The sequence below is a fragment of the Prionailurus viverrinus genome, chromosome B4 (assembly GCF_022837055.1).
Source record: "Prionailurus viverrinus isolate Anna chromosome B4, UM_Priviv_1.0, whole genome shotgun sequence".
In the NCBI taxonomy this organism is placed as follows: domain Eukaryota; kingdom Metazoa; phylum Chordata; class Mammalia; order Carnivora; family Felidae; genus Prionailurus; species Prionailurus viverrinus.
The window spans coordinates 130,194,374-130,221,558 of NC_062567.1; the positions used below are offsets into that span (position 1 = coordinate 130,194,374).

At 53.8% G+C, this 27,185-nt stretch overlaps 1 protein-coding gene across 2 annotated transcripts in view; it reads left to right on the top strand.

Moving 5' to 3' along the window:
* The first annotated feature begins 237 nt into the window (after nucleotides 1-237).
* TAB1 (TGF-beta activated kinase 1 (MAP3K7) binding protein 1) overlaps nucleotides 238-27,185 on the top strand; it is a 32,896-nt gene continuing 5,948 nt past the window's right edge. For both annotated transcript variants that reach the window (XM_047865499.1, XM_047865500.1), the window contains exons 1-8: nucleotides 238-293; nucleotides 14,913-15,049; nucleotides 15,397-15,550; nucleotides 21,533-21,619; nucleotides 22,163-22,301; nucleotides 23,107-23,220; nucleotides 23,814-23,925; nucleotides 26,059-26,203. In XM_047865499.1, the coding sequence (XP_047721455.1) occupies nucleotides 261-293; nucleotides 14,913-15,049; nucleotides 15,397-15,550; nucleotides 21,533-21,619; nucleotides 22,163-22,301; nucleotides 23,107-23,220; nucleotides 23,814-23,925; nucleotides 26,059-26,203 (921 nt within the window). In that variant the 5' untranslated portion in view covers nucleotides 238-260. The remainder of the gene's footprint in view (nucleotides 294-14,912; nucleotides 15,050-15,396; nucleotides 15,551-21,532; nucleotides 21,620-22,162; nucleotides 22,302-23,106; nucleotides 23,221-23,813; nucleotides 23,926-26,058; nucleotides 26,204-27,185) is intronic.

Genomic DNA, 27,185 nt, shown 5'->3' on the forward strand with positions numbered 1-27,185 from the left:
CCCAAATCTGGTGTCTTAGGAGCCCCACCTGAAAAGCATCCTGGAGAAAATGCGCAAATAAAATTGGCGAGACGCAATCACGTAGGGAAGGAGGCCTTCCCTTTTTTCCTCCCAGGACAGAAAAAGGGGAAGATAGCGCACGGCCCCGTCCCGCTTTGGCCGTGGGGTGGCGCTGTGAGCAAGCCCCCTTCAGGCCGCTCTAGCCGCCCTTCTCGCCTGCTCTGCTGGGAGGCGGGCTCACCCGCGGGGGTCCCTCCAAGATGGCGGCGCAGAGGAGGAGCCTGCTGCAGAGTGTGAGGAACGACCCGCTCTCCGGGCTGGGGGTTGGGACCCCAGGGGGCGGCCTGTCGGGTGCAGGCGCGGCTCCCTCTCCGCCGCTGGGCAGCCTCCCTCTCCCTGACGAGGTGTAGCCGCTGCCCTCCCCCTCCCGACTCGGGGCCGCCCCCCCCGCCCCCATTCCCGAGGCCGGCGGCGCGTGCGGCCCCGCGTAGCCCGCGCGTGCGCGCTGCTTCCGGGCGGTCAGGGGCTGGGATTCGCGATCGCAGCGACCCCGAGCGTCAGGGGCGCGTCGAGGGTGGGGAGCGTCCCGGGGCCGGAAGGGAACGTGGCGCGCGGTGGCTGAGATAGTCGGGGCGGTGAGCCCACCCCGGGCGCTGAGCAGCCGTGCGGTAATAACAGTTACAGCAGCAGCAGCAGCCCGTGGTGTACCGCTCATCACCCTCCAGGTTTTCCGCCAGTTGCTTTACGTTATAAGCTGAATTTTCATCACAGCCCTGGGAGGTGGGTACTCTTATTCCCGTTTGACAGATGAGGAAACGGAGGCACAGATGAGGACAAACGGTGGTCGTTTGTCCAAGGCCACACAGCCAGTAAGTGGCAGAGTCAGGGTTAACATCAGAATGCCTGATTCCAGGAACGGGGTTAACCTCCAGGTGATACCGGAGGAATGACGCGAGTGGCAGCCTGGGTCCTGGTCCTGGCTGTAATTGGTCATGCCTCGGTTTCCTTAACTGTAAGGTGAAAGCAGGCAGTGGGGAGGATGGTCCCGAGACTCACCCTTACCCCCAGTCTGGACCTTCATGGATTTGTCGCTGGTGTCTTACAGCCCCTGCGTCCTCCTGACACGTGCACATGGATGCACACACATCTTGGCATCATGAGCCCCATCGGACCTGCCACCGTAGGGTGCTGGTCCCCTGGGTCCACCCCAGATGTGGCAAGCTGTCGTACTTGCCCTGTGGATTTGCCTGCCTCCTGTACTTGTGATCCACAGTGAATAGTATCACCAGCTCTTTCCACCACTAGGTGCCAGGCATTCCGTAAATATTTGTAAAATAGTAAAGCATTTGTAGCCCTGTCCAGTGCTTGGCCTTGGCCTTACAGCAGCCGTTGGCCCTGCCCTTGAGGGACTTAAAGCATAAGAATTGGGGAAGGGTGACCTTCAGTGCTGTGTACTAAGGACGGGCTTTGAAACTGCTCTTCTGGGACAGCAATTCTCAGGGCTCCCCTGTGGGGATTGCTCTCTCCCCCTCCACACCTTTGGCTGTGCCTTTCTCTTACCGGCGCTCTGCAGGTCAGCCTTGTCATTGAGTTAAGTGGGCCTGGCCCCTCTGCTCTGGAAGCTCCCAGAGGGCAGGGCCCCTGTATAAATTTCCCTGTTGTAAAAATTCCAGACATCTGGGCTGGACCGTGGCGAATGTTGGAAGCGGTAACTGCTCTGGAGGGACTCGGCTTGCTGAGGAGAGTGCCTTCCAGCTTCCCCCTCTTCTAGGTGTGATGGAGCCCAGGGGACTCAGGTTAGACAGAAGCCAGGCTTTGCCAGCTCCGGAACGTGTTCCTGGGTGGTAACGGAATCTTTGGAAGATGGATGATCAGCTTTAAGCACATAGCCTCGTGATGAAAGGCCAGGGGGTGGCAGTGATGTCCACATGAGAGCCCTCCCATCCTAATGGTGATCAAGACATCCCTGTTCACAGGGCGTCTGAGTGTCCGGGCAGTGTGTGTGGCTCGCTGACCGGCTCTCTGCTGTCCTGTGGTAAGATCAGCTCAGATACTGTCATTGAGCAGATGGCTGTGAGGGCTACCACACAAGGTCGGGTAGCTGTCACCCAAGAATACCCTCACGGGTATCCGCATGGCAGAGGTCCCCAGGCAGCGTGGTCCCTTAAAAGGTCTTTTGAACAGAAGAAGAGCTTTTGAAGGTAGCTTGGTGTGTTCAGAGGAACTTGGGTCCTTCGCGGCCTAACAAAAAGCACAGGTTTCGATTGGACTCGGACAAGTCAGTCACTTAACATCCCCGGACCTTGGTTCCCAGCCGAAGGGACTCCCAGGAGTGTTGTTGGAATTAAATGAACTCACACGTTACAGTCCCTAGCCTAGCGTAGTCACAGTCCAGCCATGAAGTGCCGCCTTCAGTTCTGAACACTCGAGTGTCACTGAGCTCTTACTCTGTGGCAGGCACTGTGTGGGGATGGGGGACACTTCCCTCGTGAAGCCTGTGTTCTGATAAGGGAGACCGTAACAACGAATGAATACGGATTACGATATAATAATATCTATGGCGTCAGGTGGTGCTTCGCAGAAGGGCAGAGGGGCCATTTGAGACAGACTATTTGGAGGAGACCTCCCACCGCTTGATGGGCTGCAGTAGGGGATTTGGGAGGGGTATTCCTGCCTGAGGGAAGAGGGATGCAGAGGCGTGTGTGTTTGGGGAGCACCACGGAGGCCAGCGTGGCTGGAGTAGAGCGTGTTGGGGGAGTGGTAGTGACCAAGGGCCAAGGGGCCTTGTGGACCCTGGTGTGGACTTCTTTAGGCTCTATTCTAAGTGTGCTGTGAAACTGGCTGGTGTTTTTTTGGTTTTGATGTTTGTTTCTTTATTTTGAGAGAGGGAGAGAGAGCAGATAGGGGAGGGGCGGAGAGAGAATGCCAAGCAGGCTCCGCACTGTCAGCACAGAGCCGGACGCGGGGCTTGCACGAACAAACCAGGAGCTCATGACCTGAGCCGAAATCAAGAGTCGGACGCCTAACCCACTGAGCCACCCAGGCGCCCCGAAACTTGGCAGTGTTTAGGAGGAGCACGCGATCTGGTTTGTGGTTGGAGAAAGAGCCTGTGTCAAAACAGGTTTGAGGGGCGCCTGGGTGGCGCAGTCGGTTGGGCGTCCGACTTCAGCCAGGTCACGATCTCGCGGCCCGTGAGTTCGAGCCCCGCGTCGGGCTCTGGGCTGATGGCTCAGAGCCTGGAGCCTATTTCCGATTCTGTGTCTCCCTCTCTCTCTGCCCCTCCCCCGTTCATGCTCTGTCTCTCTCTGTCCCAAAAATAAATAAATGTTGAAAAAAAAAAATTAAAAAAAAAAAACAGGTTTGAGTGGAGAGAGAGTGGAAGCTTGGGACCTGCTGCGTGGCGCTCCCGGGCGTCCAGGCAGGAGCGACGGCAGAGGAGTGGGGAGAAGTAGCAGGTTCTGGCTGTATTTTGGAGGACGAGCTGGTGTGATTTGCTGCTGGATCCGATGTGGGGTGCGTGACAGAGGGAGAGGGAAGAAGGACTACAGGATTTCACTTGGCACAACAGCGGTGCCCTTCACCGAGATGGGGGACCCTGGAGCGCATTTGGGGCTGGGAGAATCAAGAGTGTGGTTTCTGCCTGGGCTTTGCTGTACTTAGTCATAAAATGAAAATCGACTTGAAATGAATTTTTTTTTTTTCACTTAGAAACATCACTCGAGCGACCACATCCATGAGGTCACAGGTGCTGGCTAAATATTTTTTCTAACATCCATAATAAATACGCACCCATTAAAATAAAAACATCCGTTAGGCCATCACCCACAGTCGTCCCCTCCGCCGTCAGAATGTGGCCCAGCTGCTGCCGCACACATAACTGCCCCACAATTATTAGCAGCCCCTTTAAGCATGTATTAGGACTATATTTGTGATGAAAACATAGAGGGCCTTTGATGAAAAGCCTGCTGAAAGGGGGGGGGGGGTGGGGTGGGCAGGGGTCGAGCTGGTCCCAGAGAAGTGGGGAAGGAAAAGGGGGTCATTCAGAAAGAGAGATGGCAGGAGGCACCGGGTATTTTCAGCTTTTGGGAGAGAAAGAACAGCTGCCCCCCCCCCCCCCCCAGCCATCTTCCTGGGGGCATTATTCTCTCATTCTGAGCTTCCTTTTTGCCTCCAAGGAATCTGGGTGCTTTCACCACAAAAACACTCAGCCTTTTCATACCATAATTTGATATTCAAGCTGTGGCCTGAAGTTGGAACCGTGCTTTATGCACTTCTGCTGCCCAGGAGTTTGAGATGAATCTCTGTGGGGACTTTTCTGGCCTATTATGTGACGCGGTAACATATGTATATGAAGCGGCTTCCATACATGTGCACAAGGTGTTTGTGACACCCTTCACCGGGTCCGTGCAGCTGGATCACTGTAGAAAGTTTTCATGCCAGAACACGAATTTGGGGAATTCCCTCACACAATCAAGTCAAAATTAGGCTTTTTGAAACAGACTTCTTTCTTACTGCCTTTTGTGTTAAATTTCTTCCGAGAAATGAACTTGTAACCCACCAAAGGGTTACAGGGGTGCACGCTCTCCGAGGTGCGTATTTACGCGGCTCTGTGACGAGGCTGTGTGAGCGTGGGGGGCCCCCGTCTTGGCTCCCCAGGCGCCCCTTGCCGCTGGTGCTGGCAGGCCTGGCATTTGTGGGCGTGGAGAAGGTATGCGTCAGTGTGTGCGGGGGTGGGGAAGGGGGCGGTTTGTGTGAATAGGAAATATGCGGCCTTTCCGAAAATTGTTCAGGCGTGTGGAGGAAGGAAGCAAGAGACTTGGCAGTGGAGTGGAGTCGGCATCGGATGCTTGGCATGGCTAATCCCCGGTGGAGTGGGCAGAGCTGGGACAACAGGATGGCAGCTCACCCAGCCACAGCAGTGTCAGAGGGACTTCGGGGCCACTGCTGAAATCGGGGAAGACCAGGTACTCTCATACTCCTATGTGGGTACAAACTCCTGGAATTCTCTGGCCACTTGTCATGGAATGTCTGAGTTCCTATGGCCACTGCATTCCAAGCAGGTCCTTCCTCTCAAGGAATGCTCACAAGTATATGAGAAATGGTCCATAGGTCATTGGATCTAAGACACCATTAATGATAAGGACCCATCACTATTTTATATACCACTAAGAAAGAAAACCCACTGCCAATTAACTTGAAACACACCAACTTCAGGGATTAAAAGATAGAAAATATATGTCTTGGAATCAGTGGCTAATTAACAATACCAGGTTACAAAAACAAACAAACAAAAACCACAATAAAACAGGGGCACCTGCCTGGCTCAGTTGGTGGAGCACATGACTCTTGATCTCAGGGCCGTGAATTCAAGCCCCACGTTGGGTATAGAGATTACTTAAATAAATACACTTAAAAAAAACAACAACAACACGACAGTTCCAAGCTATAGCATGAGAGTTGCCAGAAGGCCAAATGGTTAATAACCAGTATGTGTAGTGAGCCACCAGGATAGATTTCTCAGGGAAGGGACCCTGGCACCTTGGGCTGCATTGTCCCTGAGTCTGGGACACATACAATGAGGAGGTTTGGTATGTGCTGGCATGGAAGTCATTGTTATATAGCACACAAGTTATGTGCTTTTCTGTTCTCTTTCACACTCTGATGATGTCAGGAGAAAGACTTGGTTTGGTCCTGATATATCCTTAATACCTTTCTGATTCTTTTTTTTTTTTAATGTGTGTTTATTTTTGAGAGAGAGAGAGAGAAACAGCATGAGCAACAGGGGGTGGAGAGAGAGGGAGACGCAGAATCCGAAGCAGGCTCCAGGCTCTGAGCTGTCAGCACAGAGCCTGATGCAGGGCTTGAACTCACAAATGGTGAGATCATGATCTGAGCCGAAGTTGGACAGTTAACTGACTGAGCCACCCAGGTGCCCCAGCACCTTTCTGATTCTTGCAAGTCTTCTCCCCCACTTAAAAAAAAAAGTTTATATTTATTTATTTTGAAAGAGACCGCGAGGGGGGGTGTGGCAGAGAGAGGGAGAGGAAGAATCCTAATGACGTGCCAGTTCAGAGCCCGACGCAGGGCTCGAACTCATGAACTGGGAGATCATGACATGAGCCGAAATCAAGAGTTGGACGCTGAAGCAACTGAGCCACCCAGGTGCCCCCCCCCCGCTTTTTTTTTTTTTTAAGTAATCTCTACATGCCACATGGGGCTCAAACTCCCAACCCCTAGATCAAGAATCACATGTTCCACCAACTGAGCTAGTCAGGCATCCTACCCTTGCTTTTTTTTTTTTTTTTTTTTTTTTTTTAAACAGAGGGGGCGCCTGGGTGGCTCAGTTGGTTAAGCGTCCGACTTTGGCTCAGGTCATGATCTCACAGTCCGTGAGTTCGAGCCCGGCGTCGGGCTCTGTGCTTACAGCTCGGAGCCTGTAGCTTGCTTGGGATTCTGTGTCTCCCTCTCTCTGACCCTCCCCTGTTCATGCTCTGCCTCTGTCTCAAAAATAAATAAACGTTAAAAAAATTTTTTTTAAGCAGAGAGAACAGGGCTCCAACTCAGAGTCTACAGCAGGCAGTAGGTTCAGCTGGAATCTAATAACCTTGTTTTGTTTTCATTTTTTATTATCTGCAAGAAAGATACAGCAAGTAATACTCATTTTCTGCTTATAATAGTGAAAAAGTTTGTGTTCAAAATGAAGTCTCTTGAGTAAAAGAAAATGTGACAGTTTATTTTATTTTTTAAGCTTATTTATTTATTTTTGAGAGCGAGAGAGGCGCACGTACAAGCGGGGGAGGGGCACACAGAGAGGGAGACAGAATCCGAAGCCGGCTCCAGGCTCGGAGCTATCCGCGCAGAGCCCTACATGGGGCTCAAACCCACCAACCATGAGATCATGACCTGAGCCAAAGGCAGACCTTTAGCCAACTGAGCCACCCAGGCGCCCCAAGAAAATGTGGCAGGTTAAAGAAAAAGTACGAAGCAGATTATTTCTTGAAGATGGTGAGCGGATGGTGGAGGTTTGGGAAACACGGGCCTGTGGCTCCCGTTGGATTCGAGCAGGGCCTTTGGAGGTGGATGGGGCTGGGAAAGACAGAAAAGGGGAGGCCTTGCCTCACTCACTGTGGATACGTTTTAAGATACTTTTGGGTAATCTTTTAATAGCCACCCAAACTCAGGTGGCTAGGAACTTTATGTTTAAAGAGTGCCTGTGTTTTGAAATAAGGAGGACTTTGCTCAGCAAGTTTCACGTGTATAAATAGTCGATTTGTTCTAAAGTGTGTGCTTGTTTGTGCGACTGTACCTCTGGGGTCAGTAGCCTCTTCATTTGGGGTCCCCAGAATACATCTGGCCTTTCAAGTAGAGCAGACCTCTGGGGGAAGTGTTACTTCCCTCCTGTGTTGGTGCGGACACCCTCCTGCAAGAGGTTGGTTGGCTTCCCACTCCTTTTGTTCTGGTCACAGGTTTTTCGAGACCACGCAGAACGCTGCTTAGAAGGCCTTGGCTGCACAGGATAGACAGCTGAGTGAGATTGTTAATCCGTGAAAGGGTGAGGTTCAAAATTATGTCAACAAGCTGGAAGGCTGAGATGAGAGCAGTAGGGTATAATCCCACTAAAGTCAATTTAGGTTGAGAAAAATCCTCTATAGGAGTGCGGTTGGGGGAGACCGCCTGGATAGAACCGCAGGGGGAAAAGGCCGTTATTTTAGTTAACAGCCAGTGGGAATTTTCACGCGGAGGCTAGATGCCAGTCTCTTCTTTACGTGTATGAAGGTTCTTGGGTTTTGTGTCTTGATTTTTCTATCCTGCCACCCTTCTGACTTCTTTTGAGTTTTCAAATCAATTCTTTAGGTTTTCCAAATACTATCAACTGCAAATAGAGGGAATTGTACTTCTCGGGTTCTTAAGCTCTGCCTCTTTTATCTAATTGCGTGAGCTCACGCCTCCAGTTCAGTGTTAGGTACCGGAGGAGGTGGGCATCCTCGCCGTGTTTCTGATCTTAACGAGAATGCCTCTTGTGTCTCCCCCACTCAGTAGATGCTGGCTTTAGTACCGACTGGCAGGTTAAGAAAGTACCCATTGAGCACTGTTTTCTTGAGTGTTAGTATCAACGGACACTCTCCTTAAATAAACAATAGCACTGGAATCCACAGCCATTGACCTGAACACCAGTTGCCAGCTAATGAAATAATATGTGGTTGGTCCTTGAACAACATGAGTTTGAACTACAGTGATTTACCTAATGTGCGGATTTTTTCTTCGATAAACATAGTATTATAAATAAATGTATGTTCTTTTCCTTATGATTTTCTTTTTTTATTTATTTTTTAATTTTTTTAATGTTTGTTTGTTTGTTTATTTATTTATTTATTTATTTATTTTGAGAGAGAGAGAGAGTGCACAAGCAGGGGAGGGGCAGAGAGAGAGGGAGAGAGAAATCCCAAGCAGGCTCTCTGCTTTCAGTGCAGAGCCGGATATGGGGCTCGAACTCACGAACCGTGAGATTGTGACCTGAGCCGAAACCAAGAGTCAGACGCTTAACCAACTGAGCCACCCAGGCTCCCCTCCTTATGATTTTCTTAGTGTTTTCTTTTTTCCAGCTTACTTGATTGTAAGAAGTCAGTACACAATACATGTAACGTACAAAACATGTGTTGATTGTTTATGTCATTGGTAAGGCTTCCAGTGGAAGGTAGCCTCTATTAATAGTTAAGTTTTGGGGGACTCAAAAGTTACAGACTTTTGACTGCGCAGGAGGCTGGTGCCCCAGCCCCCACGTTGTTCAAGAGTCAACTATATTTCCAAAATATTACTAGCTCATCATTATGAGAATCACATTTCAAAAAGAGCTCTTAGGGGCACCTGGGAGACTCAGTCGGTCGAGAGTCCGACTTCGGCTCAGGTCACGATCTCATGGTTTATGAGTTTAGTCCCGTGTGTGCACTGTGCTGACAGCTCAGAGCCTGAGCCTGCTTCGGAGTCTGTGTCTCCCTCTCTCTCTGTGCCTCCCCTGCTCGTGCTCTGTCTCTCTCCTTCAAAAATAAAATTTAAAAACATGAAAATCATTTTTTAAAAGAAGAGCACTTAACATCATAGAGGTGTCCGGGCACTAGTCATCAATCCTGTCTGAAGAACCGGGTGCTTGTCAGGAGGTGGACCACCGTCCTGGAGTCTTTCTGATTTGGGACAGCTTGTTACTCCGTGCGAGCTGAGCGTGGCTGCGGCGGCCCGCGCGGTACCAGCACGCCCCTGAGAGCAGTGTCACGGGCGCCCATTGGGCGAGTGAGTTGTTTTTGTGCCTTGAAACACCCAGGTGGTGAGTTCCTCAGTCACCTACTCTAGTTCATTTCCTTCCTTCCTCGAAAGAGCCTCTCTCATTAGTGTTTGTCAGAGTGTATCTCACAGTGTCAAGTGGGGCCCATACGTTGCTCGGGTAATAGTTACTTTTTGCTGGAAAGTATGAATTTGTTGTAAAGATTCGAGTCCCTGGAAGCCTGTGTCTAACCCTCATGGGAGTTAGGGAATGGCAGAGGGAGTCTCGTGATTGCAGCATCGATGACAGGTTTTGCATCATGGGCGACACATTTGTATTGTTCATTTCCTACTAGAGGTCGAGTTCAATCCCTCTTAATCTTATCTTTTTTTAAGTTCATTTATTTATTTTGAGAGTGACAGAGACAGCGCAAGTAGGGGAGGGGCAGAGAGAGAGAGGGTGAGAGAGAGAATCCCAAGCAGAAACGGGGCTCAAACCCAGGAAGCCGTGAGATCGTGACCTGAACCGAAACCCAGAGTCTGATGCTCAACCAACTGAGCCACCCAGGCACCCCGTCTGAATCTCATTTTTAATCACAGATAGGATTCTAAAAAGTATGAATGAACATCTTCTCCTGCATGCTTCGAAACAGCTGTGGCGCTTCAGGGTGCTGAAGAGTGGTCTCGACCCATCTTTTCAGGAGGAGGACCTGAGACACTCCAGACTGGGGAGATGCTTTTGTGCTTAATCTTTTGCTTAGTTTCATTTGAGTTGCAGGCAGGAGACAGACCCTAGAAAAAGATTCTTTGGGAAATTTATTTGCCAAGTTGCCCAACCTTTGTGAGGCCTCTGACAGTGGAGGCATGCTAACCAGACCTAAGACCTAAGCGATAATTGGCAACAAAGCAGTTCGTTGAAAAATAATTAATTCCTTGGCAATGAACTCTTTTCAGTGGCATGGAAGGAAGGCCCTACCCTGTCCCCACCTAGGCACATAGGCGCATGCATATATATGAACACGGTAGCAAGCCATTTTCCCCTCTGGTCACTGCAGAGGCTATGCTGGCCTTCTTGCATTTACTTAAACCTCACACACTTGTTTTGCTACCTCAGGGCCTTTGCACATGCCATTTCCTCTGCTTGGAAGGCCCCTTTCCCACTTTCTGAAAGGGCTACTGCTCCGTGATCATTTGGGTCTGGCTCAGAGGTCACCTCTTCAGGGAGGCCTCTTCTTTTTTTTTTTAATGTTTATTTATTTATTTTGAGAGAGAGTGAGCAGGGGAGGGGCAGAGAGAGAGAGAGAGAGAGAGAAAGAGAGAGAGAGAGAGAGAGAGAGAGAGAGAAACCCAAGCAGGCTCCACCCTATCAGAGCAGAGCCAAGGTGGGGCTCGATCTCATGAACCGTGAGATCATGACCTTAGCCGAAATCAAGAGTCAGATGCCCAACTGACTGAGCCACCCAGGGGCCCCTGGAGAGGCCTCTTCTGACCATTTCATCTAAAAGCCCTCACCATCACTCTCTGTCCCCTTACCCTAATTATTTTTTCTGTGGCTCGTATCTCTATCTGAAATATTTTGTAATATGTATTGTATTGTAATATTGTATTGTAATACAATATTTATTATATTAACATGTTGGAAGTTTCTCTTTCCCTAGAAAGGAGGCTTCAGACAAGGACCCTCAGTTATGTCCTGCACTGTGGCCCCAGTGCCTAGAATGATGTCAGCCTTGTATAAATGCCCCGTAGATGTTTATTGAATACATGGTGGTATTAATTGAATACACTATAATTGCATAATGTCATATGTGGAGTCCAAAGACCTAATTAATTTCACATTTATATTAAGAGAGACATTTGTATCACTCTCAAATGAGACAGGTCGAGATTGCAGCTAGAAACAATTTGCGTTACTGTGACAATTTTTCTTCCCGTATGTCACTTGACCTAAAAGTGCTGAGTGCCTGGTGTCGTCAGGAGCTGAACAGAATTTCAGCTCTTGCTGTTTCTTTTCTATGGCTAGGTTTTGGTCACATTTTTTGTTTTCAAGTGGCTTTTCAGCCCTTGTGGTGAAATTGTGTAGATGTCCTATAAAGAAGACGTAAGTAAATTTAAAGACATACCATGTTGGTGGATTGCAAAATTCAGCACGGTGAGGATGTCAGATGTCCTAAATTGATCTATAAACAATTCCAGTCAAAATCCCAGCAAGTCTTCCATGTAGATATAGACAGGCCAAACCTAAAATTTACGTGGGAGGCAAAGGAGCTGGGATCGCTGAAACAGTTTTGAAAAAGAATAAAATTAGAGGCAACCCACTACCCGATTTTATAATATAGATTATAAAGAAGTTGTAGATTTTATAATATAGACTTATATACAGATTTAAACTGTAGATTTATAAAGGTGTGGTAATCCAGAGCATGGAATCGGTGGAGGGATAGACACCTGGATCCATGGAACAGACTAGAGTCCAGAGACAGACCCACACAAGTATGGCCAGTTAATTTTTTGAAAGAAGTGCAGAGGTGATTTAATGGAGACAGGGCAGTCTTTGCAAGAAACAATGTTACAACAATTGGCTATCTGTATGTGCAAAACAAAACCCAAAACAACTTAGACTGAAACTTCCTGGTTTATGCAGAGATTAACCCCAAATGGATCACAAGTCTAAATGTAAAACCGTGAAACTATCTGAAGAAAAACCTAGAAGGTCTCTGGGGCTGGGCAGAATTCTTAAGACACCAGAAGTGTGCGCCATGAGAGAGAAAGCTGATAAAATGGACTTCATAAAAACTAAAAACTCTTGCTTCGCAAAAGGTACCAGGAAGTGAATGAAATGACAAACTACAGACTGGGAAGACATACTTGCAAATCACATGTCCAACAAAGGACTTGGTCCAAAAAGCACAAAGGGCTCTCAGAACTCGACAAATAACCCAATTAAAAAATTGGCATAATGGGCACCTGGGTGGCTCATTCGGTTCAGCATCTCCCTTGATTTTGGCTCAAGTCATGATCTCATGGTGGACTGAGCCCCACGGCAGGCCCCGCGCTGGGCACGGAGCCTGCTCAAGATTCTCTCTCCCTCTCTCTCTGCCCCTCCCCCACTAGCACTTGCTCTCTCCAAAAAACAAACAAAAAAAGACTTACAACAGACTCTTCTCCAGAGTTGTGCCGATGGCAAATAAGCACATGAAAAAATGCTCAACACCGTCATTAGCCATTAGGGAAATGCAAATCAAAGGCGCGATGGCATCGGCTGCACACTTCTCAGAATGTCTGCATTTAATAGGACCACGGCGGGGCGAGGGTGTGGAGCACCTGGAACTCTCGCCTGCTACCGGTGGGAATGCAGATGGTACACCGCTTTGGGGAACAGATTGGCAGCTTCTTACAAAATTAAGCCGCACTCTCATCCCTACTCCAGAGACGTGAAATGTTATGTTCACACCAAAACCTGCCCGTGAACGTTTATGCCAGCTCTCTTCATAATTGCCGAAAACTGGAAATAGCCCAGATGCCCTTCAGTGGATGCGTGGACAGGCTTCTGCATCCATCTGACGGGAGGCTCTCTGCGATGAAGGGACAGACTTGCCGCCCGCAGTGACTTGGTGGCGGGGGGTGGGAGGGGGGGGTGGGATGGGGGTTGGTCTCCAAGGCATCATGCGGAGTGAGGGGAACCGGTCTTAAAAGGTTATGCCTTACAAGACCTGGAGTGTGGTGGTGGTGGGCATCGGGGGCTGGGGAAGTGAGGGGAGTTTGTGTTTAGTGGGGACAGGGTTTCAGACTTACAAAAGGAGGGAAAGAGCTATGGGGACGGATGGCAGGGCTGGCCGCCCAACGCCGAGTGTATTTAGTACCACCGGACTGTACATTCAAAAACGGCTAAGATGGTGAATTTTATCACGTGTGTTTCATCACAATAAAAAGAAAAAAAGCCGCGTACTGCCTAATTTCACTTAGGAGATTCTTGAAAAGACAGCGAACGTAGTGACCGAGCACAAGTCTGCTTGTTGGGCGTTAGGGGAGGGGTGGCTACGAAGGGGCAACTCACGGGTGCGTTTTGGGGTGATGGGGCTCTTCCCAGATCTTGTGGCGGCACTCACCCAAAACACGTGTGAAAACTCATAGACCGGCATGCCAAAAAAAAAGTCCATTTTACTATATGTTAATTTAAAAATAAAAATAAACTCCTGCACCCTGCAGAAGCTGCTCCAAGGGTGCAAGACAGAACGAACCCGCTAGAATCAATGCAGCATCAAAGCAATTTTAAAAAGCCATAAAGGCACTCACTGTCAGTATGTAAATAAACAGAAGATAAAATTTGCCACAAAAGCTAACCACAGGCCATTTGCATATCTGATTGCAAGAGCCTGCTGAAGTGGTTTTCACATCCTTTTTTGAAGACTTACTACGACCTTACAAGAAATTGTGCACAGGGTACGTGCCTGTTGAATATTTCAGTACAGCGTTCCGTTCGATCCAAGTGGTACCCTCTTTGCAGTTGTCCTTCGATGCTCCCCGTCATTTCCAGGCCGGGTGGTCCTGGGAAGGCTCTTGGGAACCAGGCACAGCTCTCAGATAGGGGCCTGGTATGGGGAGGCTTTCAGTGAGAAGAATGGCTCATACCTGGGCCTTGTGTCAGAGCCGTTTCTGGGACTTAGGGGTGCGCTCCTAGGAGATTTCGGAAATTCAGAATCTGTGTTTGGGCTGGGCCTGGACGGCTCTGCATAAGTGCTCACGCGTGTATGTGAGGTTTAAAGCTGGACTGCCTGTTTTGAGATCCAAGGGGTAGAAAGGCAGTCAGATGCAGGCAGGCAGGAGTAGGGGAGCCAGGTGTAGGAGGAGTGCATGAGAAGGGCTGTCAGCCGAGCCAGAGCAGTGGCAGCGGGAGGGGGCCTTCCTGAAGGAAGACTTCCTGGAGGTGGTGACTCCTGAGCCAGAGTTCTGAAGGACATGGAGAATTGCTAGACAAGGATAAGGAGTATATTCTCGCAGAGGGAAAAGAGTGAGGTGCTGCAGGCACTTGTACTGGGAGAGAGGGATGTGGCACGGAGCAGATGCGAGAGGGTGCCAGAGCAGAGCAGGGACCGAGGGCAGAGATGCCAAGGGCATGGCGTATGACTGAAGCTGGCTCGTAAAGGCAGTTTCTCAAGCGCTGTCGGGCCTCCCGAATCGGGCACCTGGGAGGAGCTGCCTGCGACGCAGGCATCCTGGGCCCCACCAGGACCAGACATTCTGGGGGTTGGGCCTGGAAATCTCCGGTTTTAACTGGTGCCCAAGGGGTTGGAGTCAGAGCCATGGCAGGGAGCGGTGGGGAGCCACCAAAGAGCTTTCTACCAAGAGACTGCTTCTTTTGTGTGTCTCACTCATGTTTCGTAACACAGCTCGTGCTTAGAAACCACTGCTGAGCCTAGAATTTGGGAACTCTAGTTTTTTCCAGGTTTCCTGGGGAACGGCATTGTGGACTACCCATAAAAACATGCAAACCCTTCTGCAGGTGTTTGTTCATCCAAGCACTGTTTTCCGGAAGGAAGCAGAACCGTCTGTGGGGCTCTGGGGCTGCTATGTTTCTGTTGGGGAAGAGAAAGAAGGTGAGGTGGGGTCCATCCTCATGAAGGAGGTGACACTTTCTGGTTTCCTGGTATCCTCAGGAGCAGCAGCCAAGCTGGACAGACGACCTGCCGCTCTGCCACCTCTCTGGGGTTGGTTCAGCCTCCAACCGCAGCTACTCTGCTGATGGCAAGGGCACCGAGAGCCACCCACCGGAGGACAGCTGGCTCAAGTTCAGGTGAGCGCTGTCGGCAGTGCCCTCCTGAGCCTCGGAGGCAAGTTTGCACCCGTCCCGAATGGGGCTTGCCACTGAGCTGTGACCCACGGGGGGGCATCTCCTGCTGTCCCTTGCACTTCTGGACCTCAGGCCGACCGAGGGCCTGCTACAGTGGTGTCAGGGAGTGTCCTGGAAGGCCATGCCGGGGTGGAATGATGGTCAGAGTGGGGGAACCCTGGTGGGCATCCGAAGCCACCGCTGCTGTATCTCTGGTCTCCCCCAGTCCTTTCCCTCCTCCCCTCCACTTGGGAACCGGCGTCCCTCTTCTGTGAGCCCCCTGTCTCAAGCCGCTCCCCCTTCTCTGTCAGGAGTGAGAACAACTGCTTCCTATACGGGGTCTTCAACGGCTACGATGGCAACCGGGTGACCAGCTTCGTGGCCCAGCGGCTGTCTGCAGAGCTCCTTCTGGGCCAGCTCAGCGCGGAGCACACCGAGGCGGACGTGCGGCGTGTGCTGCTGCAGGTAGCGGGGGTCAGGCTGGCCGACCGTGACCCCGGCCGGCCGGCTCCCCCGGGAGCTCAGCCCTGCGACCGCAAAGTGCGGGGTCAGCCGGGGTTGGTCTGAAGACGCTGCCAGCACCTCCTCTCCCGCAGAGCAGCGGTGGGAGCCTCTCCCGGCGGCCGGGTGTGAGGAGAGCGGTGGCCACGGGGCTTAGCATTTCAAGTGGCAGGTGCCCCTGGCAGCGAGGAAGTCCACGTAGGAGCCGTCTACTGCCCTGGAACTTAAGGAGCGAGGATTCTCAAAGTCCACCGTGGCATCCAGTAATGCCAGAGGCCTGTGGCCGAAATGAAAGTTCACCGGATGCCCTGTTGGGCAGTGAAATGAGATCCTTGCTCTGAGGATCCGAGTCCGTGGTGTTGGGAGGCCTGAATGGGAGCGGGGTGTACTCAGAAAAGCAAGACAGGGAGGCTCCTACCCGCAGAGGGGTTCGGGGTGGGTGTAGCAAGCAGTAAACCAGTGCGAGTATCACACAAGTCGTAGTGAAGTGGGTAGTGGGACGGAGGGAGGGAGCCGCCCAGTCAAATCAACCTGGCGGCAGCTAAGAGGCTCGTCCCCTCCCGGGACCAAAGAACGGCAGTTTCCAGCGTTTGGTTTGGGGACGTCATCTGCGATTCAAAGCGGTGCATTTTGTGAGAGGCGCCCCCAGAGCAGGACAGCCCTGCGCCCAGTGCACCCAGGCCATTGTGGCGGTAGCTACCCCGTGATCCAAAGAGACAGAGGACCTTTGGGGAGCATTAGGCCGAGGAATAAAGAGTGAAGAAGCGGTAACTAAGAAAGGCTGGCGCGGTGGAGCTGAGGACTGATTGCGGGGGGCTGAGGGGTGGGTGGAGCCGGTCGAGAGCCCCAAGTGTATGGTGACTGGGATTCGGGCGAGGGAAAACACGTCGAGGTAGCATTCGTGTTGAAGTGCGAAAGGCTTTGATTGCCCCGTTACCCTCCACACGGAGCACCCCAGACGAGATGTGAAAATCATCCCCCTGCCGTCGGCCTGACCGGACCGCGAGCCTGTCAGCAGCTGCCCGGGAGTTAGCAGAGACGCGGACAAGAGGCCGGCCACGGGCAGCAGTGCTCTACACAGCCAACTGTGCTGCCGCGAGCCCAGCGAGCTGAGCTGGCCCCGCCCTGCCACGGACGGTGGCGGCGCTGCCGTGCACGGAGCAGCTGGACTCCCCTCTCGCACGCCAGCTCTTAGCGGCGGCTGGCTCGGCCTGCTAGAGGCCCAGGCGGGGCTGGGGGCGCCTCCATCACCACTTCCTCACGGCCCGTGGGCAGGGGGCCGAGGACCTCGGAAGCCATGTCCTCCCCTCCGGAAAGACCCGCCTCCGCAGAGTCAGCCCCTTCCTGGGGGTGCCCTGTCCGCTTTCGGGAACGGGCCTCTGTGGCTGCACGGAGCCACGTGGGGAGCCGTCCCTTGCCCGCGATCTGATTAGAAGCGTGAGGATGGCAGCTCCGGTCGGCGAGGGCCCGTTTCTAGCAAAGCCCGTTAAGGAGCCAGACTGCGATGTTCTGGGGGTGAAGCGCGTGGCTGTGGAGTGCAGCCTTCCGGTCTGGAAGCCCGTGGGGCAGCCAGGGGGAGCCGCGGTTAGGCCGTAGTCCTGGGACGCGTGGTCCGTGGCGGCCAGCGCTTCCACCTGGAGGAAGGAGCTGGAGGGCCTGATGAGTTGACCTCTGTGCCAGCTACAGAGCTTGCTGTTGGGCTCCTCCCCGCCGAAACGTGGGGGCTCCGTGTGTGGCTGCGGAGAGGGTAGTGGCAAGCGAGGTATGCGTCCGCAGTGTGAAGGCCGTGGCGGGCTTGCCGCAGCATGGCGGGGGCTGAAGCGTTGACAGTTCGTGTTTAACCTCAGGTGGAGTTTCCCAGCCTTCAGAGGACCAATTGAGGCCCAGAAATTTAACACTTGTGAGCGGCCCTTGAATCTTACGAGGGGCGATAGCCCAACCTCTGTGCTGCAGGTGGGTCACATCCAATGGAGGTCGAACGCTTTCCGTAGCCTGCCTGATACGCCTTGTAATTTAAAGGGTGCCCCCTCACTGATGCTTAGAGGGGTTCCCAGAAGGCGTCGACAAGAGCGGTAAAATTTCTCTTTTATGTGTCCCAGTGGGTAATCAGAGAAGTATACGGGTAATTGTCCCCTGGAGGAGGGACAGGCTCCAGGAGACTGCTGGGTTCCTGGGCAGGGGCCTTGTAGCCGCCCCTCTCAGAAGTCAGGGTACGGGACCCAGATCCTGCTGCCGGGGCTGGGCCATGCCAAGAGGTGACGGCGTCTGCGGCACCTGAGCAGAGGCCTCTAACTTGGGTCCTGGCTGTCCCGAGAGGAAGTCGTCAGGGTCCCTGATCTCCAGAGCTGCCAATATGGAGAGGCACGTGGGTCATCTTGTACGGGAGGGAGCCGCGTTGCAGGCCGCCCCTCAGTGGGGACCTAAAAGGGGCCCGGAAGTCCCTGTATCCCCTAGGGCCCCTCCGTTGGGTTCCTGGCTGTAGGAGGAGTGGGGCCTGTTCACCTTTACCGGCAAACGAGATTTGGGCTTCAGAAAAATTCTTTTTCGTGTCTAGCTACGGCATTGGTACCACCTAATGCCTGCGGTACTACTGTATCTGACGTTTCTATAAGTTGTAACAGCATGGCCTTTTGGGGGGGGGGCTTACCCTTTAAGTAAAACTCTTGAGATTCTGGCCCCCGGGGTGCCTCCTCTGGGTTGGACACGGTCAGGGAGTGTGGAAACGTACCACTTAGCAAAATGACGGACCCGCTGACCCATCCCGGTTTCTGGCTGAGAGGAGGTGTCTCATCCAGGGTTGTCCGCTTACGGTGAGCCTGAACTCTGATGTCAACGGAGGGATGGGCCCAGTGCCAAAATCTGAGCCAGGACACGGGACCTTCTTTCTCCTTATCTCCAAGGGCTCTGCAAGCTTGCGGGGATCTCTTCCTCAGAGCCCACCCCCTTTTTTATTTCGTCTGTCTCCTGCCCTTGTGGCCTGACACATTTGGCCCCCTTGCTGTGGTGACAAGTCCAGGGGTCCTCCAGGGTGTCCCTGATAAAATGGGTCCTCAATACCCTGGGTTTTTTTTATCTTGTTTTTGTGTTTTTAACGACGTATGAATTGTAGAGTCTTGGGCCACCCAGCCAACTGGCGCATCTCAGCCGCCACAAACAGCAGGTGGGAGCTGTTCCAAAGTCCCAGAAGAGCCAATCGGCACCCTTCTCCGCCCCACTTTGGGCACATTTTTCTAGAAAACCTTGCACTGCTAGCGTGGTATAGTCCCCTGTCTCCATTTCTGGTTCACACTGGTCGTCGTTGGACATCTCAGTTCGACGGACGGTAGCAGGGAGCGCCTGGGATGGGGGCTGCTGCGTCCTGCCCTAGGGTGCCCCAGTACATCTCCCGGGAGTTAGGTCCACCTCAACCAGCGCAGCGCTCACCAGTGCCTTTGGGAGAGGCCCCCGGCCCCGGAATGTAGCAAGAGCAGTTGGGTGCAATATGCCACTGTGCCCAGTAAGGCCCAAGCCACGTGAGCGGGGTTCTTACAAGAGTCTAGTCGATTTTCAACCTCCTTTAGGGACTTGGGAGGAGCTGGTACCGTGTGCTCGGGGGTCCTGCTTTTAGCGAGGGTGCGTTTTGCTCTACCACGCCAGGGGTGGGACTGCCAGTATCCCGTGGGGTTAGGGGACGATCTGCGACAGCGGCAGGGAAGGCAGCAACACCGGAGGCGCTGGCCCGGGGTGCCAGGATGCCCCTGGTGGAGTTGCCTCTGTCACAGGTTGGGGCCGGCTGCCCAAGCTTAACACCCAGCCCCAACCACCAGCACAGTGGCCCCGGCCGCCAGCCTCCCTTTCCAGCACTAACCTAGGGGAACTCTCTTTGGCTTCCTGGGCCATACGGCCTGCGCCCCGGCTGGGAAAGAGGCAGAGTCCTTCCGTCCTAGTTAGCTCACTGTGGCTCAGCTTTCGCGTGCGATCGTAACCAGTCACCTCCAGACCAGACACCCAGTGGGGTCTCCTTTAGAGACTAATGGGAAACACAGCCACCTCAGATTGGGGCCTGCCGGTCGGCCGCTGCAGGGGAGTCCGATCTTTTACAGCGTAACAACTTAGGGTGGAGATTTGTGGCAACACCCAGAGGCAGTGCCAAGCAATGCCACGGACTGCCAGCAAGCAGTGCTTCCTTCCCAGAGAGCCCTGTCCATCCGGGAGAGGAAGTTTGTGAGCCGTTCACAGCCCCGAGGCATCGTACAGGGTACAGACTGCAGGGCACCTGGGAGGCTCAGTTGGGTGAGTGGCCGGCTCTTGATTTCAGCTCAGGCCACGATCCCAGGGTTGTGGGATGGAGCCCAGCGTTGGGCTCTGTGCTGAGCATGGAGCCTGCTTAAGATTCATTCTCTCTCTCTCAAATTAAATTAAAAAAAAAAAAAAAAATGGAGATCCTCTCTTTGTCACCAATGGTATTGAGAAGCCAGAGCTGGGATATTGAATTAAGATTACGTAGATTATAACCTGATGACACGGGGTCAGCAGGTAGCTCCCTCAGCATCCAAGCACATGTCCCCTCTGGGGATGTGAGACCCGTGGGGGCTGTTTTGATTGAAGGCACAGTCTCAGTACCGCCCCAGAAAGGAGGTAGTGTCACAGATTTATTATTACTTACAGATCCCGAAGCAAGGGGGCGCCCCTGGCCTGGGGAGGAGGACAGTCCTCCCTCCTGAGTCCAGAGCCAGCGGGAGATAAAGAGCAGGGTAGCAAGCACCTATTACTTCCAGGTTGGTCGCGGTGGAGCTCACTACTTTTTGTACCCTTAATTCTAAGTGGTTATTTTAAAAGGTGCTGCCAGGAGCAGCGACGCGGGAACTTACGGCGGGAATCCTAAGCTCAGACCCTTATCTTGGTGTCCAGACTCCGGTTACGAGCAGGGTTATCACACTGTCAGACGCCGAGGCAGCAACTCAGAAAGACAAAGTTGTTTTATGAGAACAGGGGCTCCCCACCTTCCCAGAGCGCAGGACCGGGCAGCCAGCCAGCTGCGGTCCTTCCCCTTGACCTGCAGGGTGGGCTGTGGAGGAGATGCTCCTGGGGGAGGGGCGTTAGGGATGCAGCCTCAGACCCACGGGTGCAGTGGGCGGGGGCTGAGCTCGGGCGGAAACAGGGTAACCGAGGGCGATCCCGTTCCTCCAGGTGAGGCTCGGGTGCTCAGTCTCCGGTGGCTGCCGGCACCGCTGGGCCCTGCTCCTCGCGGGTGCTCATTGGCCGGTTCTGGTTTCTGTGGGCCGTTCTGGAGCTCTTGTTCCTGGCACCTCTTATTGGAAGCTCGTCCAGAGGCACTTACTTTAAGATGAGAAGGATGGATTCCTGTTCCTCGAAAACCGTTCTCGGCCGTTTTCCAGCATCAGCACCTGGGCCAGAGGCCTCCGTGGCCTCAGGGCCCCGTGCCAGTGACTCTGGCTGCACCCTCCCCCCCTCAAAGGCAGCCATGTGACCGGCGTCGAGGGACTGGCAGGACGTAGTAGCGATACTAGGTGGCACTGATCTAGACTTACTCTGAGCCGGGGTTTGGGGGCACAGGGTGGATTGTATCCGTCACCTTCAGAGTAGCGCTTGCCTCCCACGTGGATGAGGAGGTGGAGACTGCCCAGCGGGCGGGTGGTGGACGTGGGCTTCACCCCCGGTGACCGGATTCCCAGCCTTGCTGGTAACTCCTGCGCCGCCTCCTGCCTCTCTGGTCTCCACGGTGCCACCTTAGCAGCGACCAGCCCCGTGGAGCTGATGTCTCTGCCGGAGGTTGCTCTCTAGGAGACGTAGCCTTGCAGAGCCCCCTGTGAAGCCCGCATCACGTGACCACCTGCAGTTAATACAGAGTTTGTCACTATTAATAGGAAGCATTTCAGTATCTGGTGACGGTGGTATTTTGAACTGGCCTGTGCCCTGACACCCCTCCCTGTCCTCTGCCTCCAGGCCTTTGATGTGGTGGAGAGGAGCTTCCTGGAGTCCATTGATGACGCATTGGCTGAGAAGGCCAGCCTCCAGTCCCAGCTGCCAGAGGTAATCCCCCGGCCTGCTCCCCGGCGGCGGCGGTGGGGGGGGCGGGGGAGCACGCCAAGGCCTGGCTTTGCTAGGAGCAAGGACTTACCTTCCATGTCACTGTCAGGCCACTGACACGACTGGGCCAGAGCAGCAGGATTCAGGGGACTGGGTGACAGACTCGTTCCTGCCTGAGGGACTGGGGGACCGATGCGTTCGCAGGGGCCCTTGCAAGAGGCCTCCCTGGCCCATGCCGGCAGCTTCACTCCGGCCCAGCATGGGGCGGGCAGTGAAGAATATGAGGAAAGGCCCTTCCGGTTCAGTCCCCCACCTCACCCTGTGCGTAGCCTCGTCACCCACCCGCTCACATCAGCCACCGGCACTTTCAGAACTGACGGCACAAGTCGGGTCATGTCTGGCTTTCCTGCAAGAAGCCGGCCTGGGGCTACAGTGCGGCCTCATCCTGGCCCGGACCTCAGATCCTTGCCTTCGAAGGGAGGGGGTGGCTGGTGAGATGGTCTCCGAGGACCCGGCCTGCTCTGACCCCCTGACGACGGCCTGTAGGGTGTCCCTCAGCACCAGCTGCTTCCTCAGTACCAGAAGATCCTCGAAAGACTCAAGGCACTGGAGAGGGAGATTTCGGGAGGAGCCATGGCTGTTGTGGCGGTCCTTCTCAACAACAGGCTCTATGTCGCCAATGTCGGTGAGCCGCCTACCCGTCCCCGGGCGGGGAGTGCCGGGCAAGAGGTAGCCTCAAGGTCTGTGTGTTCTTTGGACTGTCCGCTTCCCAGACACGTCAGCCCTCCAGCCCGCGTCTCCTGAGACTGTTGGATATGCCTCCCTGTTTCTCCGCAGGAGCGTCCCAGTCCCAGCCCGGGGAGCTGGAGGTACCAGCTAGGAGGCAGGCGTCCCGGCTTTAGTCCCCGCCCTGCCCCCACTGACTCTGGGCCAGTTGCGCCCCCTCTCTGGGTCGCCTCGGTGGCTTCCTCTTCAGGAAGAGGTTGCCTGGCTCTAGAACACCCCCTCGGCATCCCACAAAGGGCGGCGAGACGGGCTGGGTGAGGGCCCACAGGGACATGTGGGTTTCATTGTGGACAGAATTAAAAAATGTAAAAAGATAAGCGTGTAGCGAACCCCCGTGTGCCCATACCCCGGCCACAGCGATCACCTCCTTGGGGCCAGTCTCATTTCCTCTGCAGCCCCTTGTCCCCACAAACCCCAGACATCGTGTCGTTTTCTCTTTGTAGATATTTCAGTATGTCTCCCTAGAGGAAAGGTCTCTTACTAAAATCCTAATCATCCTAGGATGACACTGGAAAAGTTTAACCTAATTCGTTAATATCATCAGCACGCCCTGACTGGTGACTCACCCCAGTGGTCTAAGCCTATTTTCTTTGCTCGTTTCAAGGATTTCCTTGTGTGAGATGCCTGACTTTTCTCTCTCTGCTCAACGTGTCCTGCCCCTCCCTGCACCCAGACTTTGCTCAGCCGCTCAAATTCTGCTGCAGGTACGAACCGTGCCCTTTTATGCAAATCCACGGTGGACGGGCTGCAGGTGACCCAGCTGAACGTGGACCACACCACAGAGAACGAGGACGAGCTCTTCCGCCTCTCTCAGCTGGGTGAGTGAGGGTAGGGCCAACCCCTCCGCGGCTCCCCCCGCGTCCTCTTCCGGTGTCCACGTAGAGAGAGGCGTGAAGGGCTTGCTTGGGCCGTGACCTTGGGGGTGGATCCCAGCTCTGCCCCTTATTAGCTGGTGATACGCAGAATTTCCTAAGTTTTCTGTGCCTCAGTTTCCCTATCTGTGTAATGAGAATCATAGTAACACCTGTCTTGGGGCGTTGTGAGGGTCGAGAGTCCGTATGTGTAAAATGTTCGCAAGAGTAGTGAGCGTGCGGTAGGTACTGTGATCGGCGGAGACTAAAAGGCCAGAGAAGTCCCAGGATTGCAGCCACCTCGGCCTAGCTGCCCCTCCCCCCAACTTCCCAGGGAGCTCTGCAGCCCAGGCCGCTGAGTGAGGGGGCGTTCTGATGGGGCTGGGCTCTGGGGACCCCGGGGCGCTTCGGGGTAGCCGCTCTCCAGGGCGTCCTGGTGTGACTTCATTCTCTGTTCTCCGGGTCTTCGTTGCCTTGTTTTTGTGGCTGTGTCTGGATCCCCTTGTTTGAGTTTCTCATGACGGACAGGATCTGGGATCCTGTTGTCCTCCCTCTGGCAGGTTTGGATGCAGGAAAGATCAAGCAAGTGGGGGTCATCTGTGGGCAGGAGAGCACCAGGCGCATCGGGGATTACAAGGTCAAGTACGGCTACACTGACATCGACCTACTGAGGTAGGTGGCCCATCCAGCTGCCCCCTGTTTGTTTGTAAGGCCAGAGGGCCTGGGCAAAAGCAGACTTTAGGCTCTAGGGACAAAAGGTAGTTTGAGGTAATTCAGAGCCCAAGAAGACCTTTCTTCCTCCCAGAGATGTTGGCGTGTGGCCCTAAACCCAACGAACCAGGAGTTGGGGTTCTAGCGTAGGGTAGCAAGCACCTATTACTTTCAAGGTGGTTGGGGTGGAGGTCACTGCTTTTGGAAGCCGTAATTCTAAGTGGTTATTTTAAAAGGTGCTGCCAGGAGCAGCAAAGCGGGAACTTACGGTGGGAATCCTAAGCTCAGGCCCTTATCTTGGTGTCCGGACTCTGGTTACAAGCAGGGTTATCACACTGGGTCATGTTGGGGAGCTGGGTCAAAGCCAAGCGTGGCGACCAGTGCCACAGGGCCTGACACAAGAGGCCAGCGTTGGCACGAGCTGCCTGGTGTGGATAGGGACGGACCAAAGACCTGCTGGTCAGTGCTGTCCGTGGCTGGGGCCGGGGCAGAGGTGTGAGACAGATTGCACACAGCCCTCGGAGGACACTGCCCTTGTGGGTGCCACCCAGTGCTCGTAGCAGCAGATGGGCCGCGATGATGATCGTGGGCCTTCATTGTACCGAGCCTGTGCCCAGCTCTTTACGTGCGTTCTTACTCAGTCCCTACTCAGGTCTTGTGAGCTTGTTGTCCCAAAGCTGTGTTCTTGTGAGGAAATGGTAGTCTGCCTGGTTACAGGGCTAGCAGGGGGCCGAGGCAGGACTCGAACCCAGGCCTCCTGAATCCAGAGCAACATCCTTAACGTTGACTGGGAAAATAGGCTTGTGTGTGCGTGTGTGTGTTGCCATCGCAGAATTTGATGGGGGAGCCATGGGGGAATCATACCAAACACCCTGGCGTCAGAGCCAGGCTCGTCGTGGCCCAGAAAGCAGGAATTAAAACTCCTTACTCTCACCAGATTTAGGCAATTGAGTTTGGAAACTTTTGTCTCTGATTTGTGGGGTTCTGTTTGCTTAATTGGAAGGTACACATGTAGTTTAGAACAATTCAAATAGCGCCGAGGGTATACAATGAAAAGCAAGTTTTCCTCCTGCTGCAAGGCTGGACTCCTTCCCCAGAAGCTGCCGGTTTCTTGTGTATCGTGTCCACGTGCACATGTGCGTGTGTGTGTGCGTGCGTGTGCATGCTCATGGATGGGGCAAGCATCCTTTTTAATGTTTATTTTTGAGAGAGAGCGAGCATGAGCAGGGCAGGAGCAGAGAGAGAGGGAGACACAGAATCCGAAGCAGGCTCCAGGCTCCGAGCCATCAGCCCAGAGCCCGACGCGGGGCTCAAACTCACAGACCGCGAGATCATGACCTGAGCCGAAGTCGGACGCTCTACTGACTGAGCCACCCAGGCGCCCCGAAAGCATCCTTTTTTAAAGCACCCACAAGTGCTGGCATCTGCTTTCCAGAGCGCCGCACCTCACTTATTCCCTGACGGGTGCCGCTCCTCTGCCCCTGAGGGCGGGGTGTGGGCTGCGGAGTCCCAGAGTGTGGCTGCATCAGCGCTCACCTCACCGGCCCCTACTCATGGGTTCCCAGGACGTTTCCAGACTTTGCTCCTCTGAGTGCTGTTGCCGGGAACCCTTCTGCTTGGCTCCGTGCGCACACGCACGTGTTAGAGTTCTGTGACATTCGCTGACTCTGCCAGCACCTCCGTTAAGGGTCCCAGTGTGGGGGGGACGCGTACGTGGCATCTGAGTCGGCTTGGATACTTGTTCTGGAAGAGCCCAGGAGGAGTGGGCTTCTGAAAGCGATCCACCCCCTCTCGCCGTCCTCACTGCCACTGCACAGGCTCTGTGGACAGGAGATGTCGACCAGGGTCGGGAGTGGGTGCCCGACCTTCGCTGTCCTGACCCAGCTGCCCCACTTGCTTTCCTGGCCCTCAGAGCTTTCCTTTAAGACACCCTCAGAAGACAGGTCTGTTTTCCTGGTTTTCTCTTTCCTGTTTCTTTTCCTCTTGTCAGATGTGCGTTTTAGTTTACATTCTGGGTAGATTCTGGCCCTTAGCAGAAAAATGTCCTCTGGGGGCCCTTCTGAGCATGGTTCTCCCCCAACTCTCTTCCTACAGTGCTGCCAAGTCCAAGCCTATCATTGCAGAACCCGAGATCCACGGCGCACAGCCCCTGGAGGGGGTGACCGGCTTCCTGGTGCTGATGTCGGAGGGGCTGTACAAGGCCCTGGAGGCAGCCCACGGGCCTGGGCAGGCCAACCAGGTGAGCCGGGCCCGGGCAGAGCCCTGCCAGCCGGCCCGCAGGGTGGCAAGCTCCCCCGGGGGCCCAGCCAGCCCTTCTGCTTGGCTCCAAAGTGCTTCGGGACCCAGAGCTCTAGCTCTCGAATGCCAGCCCTGGACAGCTTCTCTGCATTCAAAGCCGGGGGGAGAAAAGGCTCAGAGCTCCAAGAACACCCATCCCACCCAAAGCTGTGCTTGTTCTGGGCTTGAAGCAGGGTCAGTCCCCACGGCGCTGAGCACAGCCGGAAGGGAAGAGGGAGAGAAGGAAGTGAATGTCCATGGGCAAATTGTCCTGAAGTCTGTCTAGGAAGGGCCCTGGACGGAGGACGAGAGCCCAGAGGGGTGTGGTCTGTGCCTCAGCCTCCCTCGGTCCCTTCCCCTCCCTTCCCTTCCCTCCCCTCTGAGCTGTGCCCCCGGATGATAGTTTGCTTCTCATCTCCGAGATGGGGTGATAACACCTCGCTTTTGGGGATTGTGTTGAGGGCCAGGTGTGATAGGTTCCCCAGCCAGTGGGAGCTGCTTATTTTCGCTGCACTTGGAACACACGTGTCAGATAGTTGTCACTAAAGCATGGCTTTGAGACAGTCACTTCAGGATGGTTTTGTAGGGAGGCTGCCTTTACCTGACCTTGGATAGTAAATTCAGGCTGTGTTTCTCCTTCCATTTGTAATTCCTGTAGGAAGGTAACCTTTTGTACTTTGTCCTTTCTAATTAAAAATCACACGGAAAACTTATGCCTGTCTCCTGATAACCCGTGTTCAAGATTTTTCACCTGTTTTATCTTATCGTCCCTGCCAGTAGCCTTGTAACACAGGAGGCAGGGGCTCACTGACACATTGAGGTAAGGAACTTGGGGCTCACAGAGTTCAGGGTCTTGCCTGAAGTGACAGCGACAGAGCCGAGCCCACCCCGGATGGGGCTCAGTCACTTCCTGTGACCTGCCCCAGCCCCCCTACTTTACTTCT